At 41.8% G+C, this 9,318-nt stretch overlaps 1 protein-coding gene across 1 annotated transcript; it reads left to right on the top strand.

The window, feature by feature from the left end:
- The first annotated feature begins 2,597 nt into the window (after positions 1 to 2,597).
- Positions 2,598 to 7,054, top strand: LOC132769071 (bromodomain-containing protein 8-like). The gene is made up of 6 exons (XM_067464796.1): positions 2,598 to 2,897; positions 3,537 to 3,686; positions 3,798 to 3,934; positions 5,998 to 6,066; positions 6,722 to 6,951; positions 7,032 to 7,054. Exons 1-6 carry the CDS (start codon positions 2,598 to 2,600, stop codon positions 7,052 to 7,054), a joined length of 909 nt encoding a protein of 302 aa, XP_067320897.1.
- Positions 7,055 to 9,318: the final 2,264 nt, after the last annotated feature.

Below are 9,318 nucleotides of genomic sequence, written 5' to 3'. Positions count from 1 at the left end.
CGGTCCAATTCCGATTCATAATCCGACTCTCCAAAGCTTCGTAATGGCTTGTTCCGTTAATAGCAATGGGATTCAAAGCTTAGTTTCTCCATATTTTTTTCAGCTATCAGGATGAAACTTGGCACACTTGTAGGCAACATTTACAACTTTATGCCTGCCAAGTTAGTTGTTTCAATTAAATAATAATAATTACAAGAGGTATTCCCTCAAATTGTGGCACAGCGAGACACCATGAGCAGGGCAGCAAGCCTGCCAAGATTCAGAATAATCTATCCACTGATTTATTTATTTTTTTCCAATTTATGCACATGTGATTAATCTAAACCACTTTCATATCAATGAGACGGAAAGCTCTGTTCTTCGGTGGCAAGCAGAATTCTGGGAAATGTCTAGGGCAGGGCATTTTGAATACTCTGCTACAGAGGTCCTCTCCTTCCCAAGCTACATTTCCCAGAATTCTGCTCATGTCGGAAGAATAGGGCTGCCCACGTTAAAGGTTATAGACTGGATAAGGAACAGAGATAAACAGAATTATCACAAAGCTGTAAGTTTAATCTTAAGAAACACACAGAAACAGAATGGACCTCCAAAAGGAACACATCTTTATCTCCAGCAAACGGGAGGAGACCGGCTTTGCAGAAAGCTGCATTATTTGGCTTTCTTCCGATTGGTTGACAAGGAAAATAAACGCAACTACCCTTGTCAATCACATCAGTCCCTGCTCCTCCCATCCCAGACAAGTATGGGCGACCTGGCAACAGAGTATGTTACATTGGGAGGGAAAAACTACAAAACAACAGCTCTTTACAAATCTCTCCAAAAGTTTCGGAGACTTGCGATTTGATTCATAAATCCTTTGGGGGAGGGGGGGGGTCCTTTCTGATTAGTAATTCGGAGATTTGTATGTGAAATATCATCTGAATCTCCAAATTACGAAACAGAGCTCCAAAGCTTTGCCCACCCCTATTATTTATTTCAACACATTTGAATTAATCCCAAGATTCCTCAGATTGTTAGTGGCACAGAGACCAAAGGTATGGTCTCTTTGTATGTTTGCAAACTGCATGTAGCTGATATGTATGCAGTAACTCATATGTTTTGCAGCTGGGACTCAATACATAATACATCCTCACATTTTTTTAAAGCCAAACTGCTGACACACCTTGTCCAGTACTGTCTCTTCTGACTAGTACTGGTTTAATGAACTGGGAGTTACTTAGATACTGAGGTGAGACTGAAGTGTCTCTGCCCTACCTATTTCCTATACTTGCTTCACATACCTGTTGTACATATTGGTGCTACTATGTTCCTTTTCATGTGGCTGCTTTTTTGAGTGAGTAGCCAAGTGCACTTGGCTTGCAGTATATTGCCTTAGTTTCATCCCAAACAGGAGAGGAAGGGAGGAACCTTTAACTTTTTTGTATATTAAGAGAAATAATTTGCTTATACTGTTACAAATATACACACTGTGGATATGTGTAATAGTATACCTACGGTAGAAGATCATATCATAAAGACATTTCTAGTCTGAAAACATTCTCATATTCATAGACATTTCATAATCTAGATATGTTGCTTCTGTAGCCATTTAATCTAATCAGAAACATCTTTCATAATTAGCTAGACCTATAATATAATTTTATTAACACACACACACACACAACATTTTATATATTTATAAAGCATATGAGACTTGTAGTACATCTCATTAGTAAGGAATGCAAACTTACTCATTTGTCATACATAAGTTCAATAGAGACTGTTTCCCCAAATTGTATATACCTTCACCAGCATTAAAGATTCCAATAATAGAGAAGTGTCATAAAATTACAATAATGGTTAAATTATTTTTATAACATGTATTCTTCAATGTATATGTATTTATTTAAACTTAAAATAATAATCATAGTTACTAGTAGCAATTAAACTGTGTAAATATTTTTGGAGGGAGCACTTTGTATATCTCACATTGCATCTGTTGAGGAAATGCAATTCTCATGCATGCAGAATAGTTACATGCCTTATCATAGGTTTTTTAGTCTTTTGTATGGAAATAGATTCTTCTTTGTGGTCTCTGCACCAAGACCCTATTCAGAACTTTCTGGAGCCGAGTAGCTTGGAAGTATCCTTAAATGATACTGAATTAAGACTCAGGAGAGAATGATTTTAGAACATGGCCATATAGCCCGAAAAACCTACAACAACCCAGTGATTCCAGCCACGAAAGCCTTCAACAATACATAAATTAAAAGTTTACTCAGTTAGGTGAGCCCAGCATGTTGATACTTTAGGAAAATCTTTTCAGCTGTGTTCCGATCCTGTATCTTTACCCATCCCTCCTTGAACCCAGGACAAAGATCATAAAGTTCTGTGATAAGTATGTTTGGTTGGGATAATACGGTAATTTTTAAAAGTTTTATGAAAATATAGCCTTTTCGGGTTATAATTCTGATTAGTTAACAAAGGTCCTTTGTTTCATCTCACTCCCTGTACATCTAGATTTGAAGCTCTGACCATCCCAGAGTGCATTTTCTAAGTTTAAGTTAGAAAAGATTGCTTTGACAAATGCTGTTTCCATCTTGTGTGTACCTTTGTAGATGGGTCATGTGTGGACCTGGCTAGAGTCCAAAGAGGAATTCTTTACCGAATCTGAGAAAAGCAGCAGTTACCAATCCTTTTGCAGTTCTCCGGATTCTAGCTTAGATCTTGAATTGCAATGGCGAAGTTGGAGAGAAGTGGAAAAAACAGATGAGGAGGACTTAGAGGAAAGCAGCAGCCAAGAAGAGAATGGCAGGTCAGAAATTGGTGACATTGCAGCATGTGAAAAAGTCAGCATGAAGGACCAAGAAGAAGCTGAGAAGTGCAAGGAGGAAGTTGTCTTGCAATTCATATCAGAGGTATGTCTAATAGCAGGAGAAAGTGATCATGAGATGATATGGCAGCAGCTAGATCAACTAATCAGCTAAAAAAATCAGCTGAAAAAGAATCTACTCAGCTACAAGGAATGCCTTTGGTGCAACAGCCTCCCAAATAGGCCATTTCTTTTTTTATTTAGTAGAGAAATCTAGATGGAGGTGAAGGTGAAGGGAAGAAGGATAAAGCTAAAAATAGGTACTAGTTAGAGTAGGAGTAGTCAACATCAGAGGTAATATGAAAGTAGTTGTTGGAAACACAAGAAGGAGAGTCCTATATCAAACTGAAGTCCTCCTGTGTTTACCCATAAGCAGTTAGTCAACTATTGTAGAAATGGGAAACTCAGCTGAAGGGACCTTTGGGCTGAGCCAGCATTCCTTTTAATGCATTATTTTGTTTAAATGGGCAGTTTCTAATTCTGATATAGATTTTATCCAGTCCTAATTCTGATATAGATCTCATACTATTGGAATGCAGTCCTACATTACCTACATTACCACTCTGTCTGTTTTGCAAAGTACACCTATTGGGAGGACAGAATATGGATGAAAAACCCACGTGCTCTGATCTCAGACCAGTCACTGGTTCTAGAACAGTCCAGAACCTGCCATTTTCTGTTCTAGGTGGCACATTTGATGGAACCACTGTGCATTGGTGGCACAAATCTGACACAAAGTCCTCGTGCTCTTGATACCGCTGGTGAGAAGAATGGGAAAGGAGGCCTGACTCACAAAGAAGACACAAAGGAATTTCTAGCCCACATACAGGAAGAAGTAAAAGAAGAAAGTACCTTCCATATATTTAAAAAGCAAGATCTGGGGTTGAATTTGGGGTTCTCATTGCTGCTTTACCAAGTGAGCCCATGCATGTTCTCTGGTTACTAGGAGGAGGTGGCTGTGGAAAACATTGAAGAGCAAGTTGAGGACAGTGACTTCCACATGAGTTACGGAAACGATGACACCAGTCCCTGTGGAACCTCCCAGATGAGCTCTCCTTCTACAAGTACATCCTCCTTGCCTTTGTGAGTATTGCTGGCACATTTATATCTCAAGTCTCTTGTGATAAGAAAGCAGTATGTCCTGTTCCCTCTCAAATGTAAGCACATTTGGGGTTAATGGGACTCATTCCCAGTAAATGACTTGAGGCTTGCTGTCAAAAGTTCACACTTGGAATTGTATACATTAACTACTTGTACCATTTTACTCCCATTCCACTCTTACCACTTCTCCTTAAGTATATTATGGCTCATGTTGCATCTTTTACTGTCTAGGATGCAACCAAGTCAAGAAGATTTGCTCCAACAGCGTTTGGTCTTCAGAAGAACTCTGCTGTCCATCTGGAAGATGGTGACTGGACACAGGTGTGTTACTGTGGTTTGGGGAAGGGAAGAGAACCAAAGTATGCAACCCTTCCCCCTCTCCCCCATCCCTCATATCTAATTAAAGGGGTGCATTCTTGTACAGCTCTGGCCTGGAGAAAAGCTTGATGCTTCAGCTTTCTCCTTTACTCTCAGAATCTTATTCTTAGTGCTTTTAATGGTGAACGTGAACTGTACACACTCTCTACGTGGGGCTGCCTTTGAAGACTGTTCGGAAGCTTTAGTTGGTCTAACGGACAGCAGCCAGGTTGTTAACAGGAGCGGCGCTCAGGGAGCATACAACTCCTCTATTGTGCCAGCTCCACTGGCTGCCAGTTTGCTACGGGGCACAATTCAAATGCTGGCTTTAGCCTTTAAAGCCCTAAACAGTTCTGGCCCAGTTTACCTGTCCCAACACATCTCTCCCTAAGGTGCTTAAGATCATCCAGAGAGGCCCTGCTCTCGATTCCGCCTTCTTCGCAGATCCGATTGCCGGGAATGAGAGACAGGGCCTTCTCAGCGGTAGCCCCTGGCTATGGAACGCCCTCCCTGGAGACATTAGATTGGCTCCCTCCCTCCTAACATTCTGAAAGAGAGTTAAAATCTGGCTGTGAGCAGGCATTTGCAGACGCAGTATAACTGATTAATTGAGAGTCATGGAACGCTTGGATGATGCAACGGAAAATTATTTTAATGATGAGACGCTGAGGACTTGTACTTTATAGTTTTAATTGTTTTATTGGTTTTTATGTGGTTTATATTGTATGTAATGTTTTGACTTTATTTTGTCAAGACATTGATTGCCAACTGTAAACCACCTCAAGTTGCCTCCGGGCTGAGAGGGGCAGTATATAAATATAGTAAGTAAATAAATAATAACTAAATAAATACACTGGTTTGGCAGACAGCTTAGTTATGACATCTGCTAATTTATTTTTTCAAAAATCATTTCTAGGTTACTTCATGACCTTGATGCCCTGTTTCTTCACAATGCCTTCTTAGATTATCTCTCACCTTTTTGGCAAACCGCATCTAATTGATTGGACGCGTCCAGTTGTATAAATCCAGTATTCATTAAGGTGCAGAGAGAGAGGACAGGAGGACTCATCTTTCAAATATAAGAGGGAGCATATGTGTTCAGGAAACTTGCCCCTGATAGTCCTGGAATAATTGGAAATTGTAAAAGACAAGTTAAATGCAGCCAAGTGCACTTTACTTGTAAAGATCAGAGTTGAAAATGGTGATGGGGGAGGGCAAAGTGTAGCAGAGCATGCTGTGCTGAAGAGATGTGAAGAGAGTGAGAAGTACTGTGAGTGAAGATGCAGACGATGCATGGCTGGAACTTCAGGAATTAGGGCTAGAGTCAGTCCAGTGCACTGGGCCAATAGCATACTAGTCTGATCCTCTTGGTTCAACCCTGTGTAGCTTCTGGAATTATTCACTACAACATCCATGGTTTATATTGAGCACCTAATTCATTGTTTGTTAGCATTGTTTCCTCCCATCTGATTGGTATTAGTATTAGTTTCCAGGGGGGTAGGAAAGATTACAATAGAATCATCAAACGGGTTGACAGAGACCACAAGCACCATCCAGTCCAACCCCCGCCATGCAGGAATGCACAATCAACATATGGAATGAAGTCCTATGATGCATTCAGTCATTGGACAAAGAACATAGAAAAGCCTAGCTAGCTTTCTTTATCCTATCTGGCTTTCTCCTCCTAGATTCAGTGGACCTTTCTTGAAGGCTGTTTCGGAGAGGCAGGCTCCTGGTTACAATGAAGTCGTGAAGAGGTCAGTTGGGGACTAAACGGGAGAGCTGGTGTGGATCACAATTTTAGTGAGATTGCATTTTTATCTCATCTGTGTCCTACACCAGTGATATTACTTGGACTGGTACCATTGGCTGCCACTGGCAAGTTTCTGGGAAAGAAACAATTGGACCCATCACCCACAAATATGGTAGTGCTTCCTGATACATTGGAACAAAAAGTAATATCAGAACTGTTCTATACAATGTGTGTGTGTGTGTGTGTGTGTGTCAGGAGTGGCTTGAGAAACTGCAAGTTGCTTCTGGCCATCTGCAAGGACATTGTCCAAGGGACACCCAGATGTAATGTTGTATACAGTTCTATGTAGTGCCATTTTCTCAACGTTTGGGAACCAGGGAAGAGTTCTTATGTGCAACTTATTTTGTAATCCTAAGTGAATTTTTCCTTTTTTCTGGCTCTGCAACTGATTACTGTAACCAGAGTTTGCAAAAAATGCTTTTTAAAAAAGACATTTGTCCAATGTAAATTGTAATCTACTCCAAAGTGACTTTTGCAACTCCCACCATCCTCAGACATTATGAATAACCGAATAGTGGAAATCATATTAAATGGGGATTTCAGCAGGTTGGGAAAGCAGCTATAAACCATTAACATTCATATCTCCCTGCTTCCTATAGGCCTATGGATCTTTCCTCCATAAAGAGGAACCTGTCCAAAGGCCAGATTCAAAACATGATTGAGTTGCAGCGGGATCTCATGCTGATGTTCCAGAATGCAATCATGTACAATAGTTCCAACCACCACATACACCGCATTGCTGTGGAGATGCAGCGAGAGGTCCTGGAGCAGCTCCAGATGCTGGGTGAGGTCCTGCTGTGCTCAGAAGAAATGCAAGGCTTCCTGAGAGGTAAGGAGCTTGCATGTCGTGGGAACATTCATATTAGTCATCCTGGTGTAGGGAGATTTACTGTCTTTCTCTCCTTCTAGGTGTTGAGGACCCGGACTACTAAAACCCATCTGAAGTTTAGGTGCCAGAGCTCAGACCACCCACCTGAAGCATTACTTGATAGTTCAATAAAGTTTACCAGTCCCTTCCCTAAGATCCTTTGTGATCTCATATTTCCCCCATTTGTTTTTTAGCAGGCTTCGTTATAGCTTGAAATTTAATTATATTCTGGTTAGTGCTGATTCCTGGAAAATAATTCTCTTCTTAACTGAACCTTAGTGAAGAAGAAATGTAGGGAAAGAGAAGCTCAGAGCATTAAACCAAAGAATGTCTATTGGCATCATAACCAAAGGTTTGGGGCCCTTTTGGATAGTTGGTGCCCACAAGAGGTTAAAGTATTTTTGTTTTCCCATAATAAATGTTGTGTTGACTTTTAACTCTCCCAGACCTGTTCTGTTCTAGATTGCTGCAGAATGTAGAGCCTATGTCTGTTTTGATTTTTTTTTGTTAGCTTGCTATATGGGCAGTATAATAGGAAGATTATACAGGTGTCCCCAACAATATATGATTCATATATTATATATGATGCCAGGCAATCAACTGCTAATCAAGGTGGTCAGTTGAAACATTCACACCTAGCTCCAGCAGACAAAAGTCCTTTGTCTCACCCTGGTCATTCCACAGATATATAAGCCCAATTTTCCTAGTTCCATCAGGCCTCAGTACCTCAGAGGATGCTTGCCATAGATGCAGGCGAAACGTCAGGAAAAAATGCCTCTAGAACATGGCCATGTAGCCTGAAAAAACCTACAACAACCCAATATATGATTCACCTTTTAGGATTTTCAACACTGGCATAAATTGGAGTGGGCAAAGTGCCGACCACAGGCCTCTGAGGGGTCAAATTCTGGGGCTTGTAATGCTCAGCCAGGCAGGTCCTGGGCCTCACTAAACCAACCCCAGAATGCTGCAGGAGGCATCAACCGTATTTTAAGTGGATCCATGCTCAAATGTGATGAGGTAGTGGAACTTTTCCACTTGGGACCCCTTTCTACCTGAGAAATCTAGGCATATAAAATAGATATAAAAATCGAAACATTTATTGATAACAAACCAGCATTTGCAAGCCTTGCTAAAAGGGCTAATTTCTCTTTTTATGAAGTACAGCTGAAGTATCTTCTGCAAAGTCCATTGTAAACACCGCATGCTGCAGATTCATATAAATGTCTAAAACAGCCACTAAGTGCTGCTCAGAAACCTTTTAGTGTTTTCATATTTTTCCTTATCCACACCATTGAACTAAACTTAGTGGTTCTCAACCTGTGGGTCCCCAGACGTTTTGGCCTTCAACTCCTAGAAATCCTAACAGCTGGTAAACTGGCTAGGATTTCTGGGAGTTGTAGGCCAAAACACCTGGGGACCCACAGGTTGAGAACCACTATTAGGGACCCATCTGGGTGGGACTTACTGCTTATTTCACATAGAGGTTTCTTGTTTCATTTGCGTGACACACTGTAGCCGACACACCACTAGTCTTTGGGCGCATCTACACTGTAGACTTAATACAGATTTAACCACTTTTAACTGTGCAAGGTGTCCTGTTGTAAGCTCCTGAGTCTTTCCCACCAATGAGTGATGGTCACCTCACCCACGATTCCACAGCATTGACTCATAGCACTTAAAGTGGGTTTTTGTGTGTCAAGAGCGACTTGAAAAACTGCAAGTTGCTTCTGGTGTGAGAGAATTGGCCGTCTGCAAGGACGTTGCCCAGCAGAAACCTGGAGGTTTCACCATCCTTGTGGGAGGCTTCTCTCATGTCCCTGCATGGGAAGCTGGAGCTGACAGATAGAAGCTCACCTTTCTAATTTCTTCGGCTTTCTAATTTCTTCGTCCAAAACAGCCTCCAGGTGTTTTGGACTTCATTTTCCAAAATTCCTAACACTCGGTGGGAGTTGAAGTGCAGAACACCTGGAGGGCCGAAGTTTGCCCATGCCTGGGTTAAATCCTTGTGCTAGCAGGACTGCTGACCGAAAGGTCGGCGGTTCGAATCTGGGGAGAGGGGTGAGCTTCCATCTGTCAGCTCCAGCTTCCCATTCGTGGGTTAAACCCTTGTGCCACCGGGGGCTCCGCTTACAGCGGTGCCAAACTGCATTAAACCTGCAGCGTGCACGCACTCTTAGGCCTCTGCCGAAGGGAGGGACCAACTGTAAAGAAACAAAGCAAGCCCCGCCCACAAGGTCAGGGCAGTAAAGAGCAACCTCACTATTGGTCAGACTACGGCGACGCAGAGGTCGGTGATTGGATGCTGCGCTTTTCGCTCCCTGATTG

The sequence above is a fragment of the Anolis sagrei genome, chromosome 2 (genome assembly GCF_037176765.1).
Source record: "Anolis sagrei isolate rAnoSag1 chromosome 2, rAnoSag1.mat, whole genome shotgun sequence".
Taxonomy (NCBI): Eukaryota; Metazoa; Chordata; class Lepidosauria; order Squamata; family Dactyloidae; genus Anolis; species Anolis sagrei.
This window is presented reverse-complemented; position numbering and strand designations above follow the sequence as displayed.

What these genes read in the sequence shown, in the direction of transcription:
- LOC132769071 (XM_067464796.1), top strand. Translation starts at nt 2,598, where the DNA reads ATGGGTCATGTGTGGACCTGGCTAGAGTCCAAAGAGGAATTCTTTACC. An exon ending in TCTTGCAATTCATATCAGAG is followed by an intron (nt 2,898 to 3,536) that starts GTATGTCTAATA and finishes TTTCTGTTCTAG; the next exon opens with GTGGCACATTTGATGGAACC. An exon ending in TACAATGAAGTCGTGAAGAG is followed by an intron (nt 6,067 to 6,721) that starts GTCAGTTGGGGA and finishes TGCTTCCTATAG; the next exon opens with GCCTATGGATCTTTCCTCCA.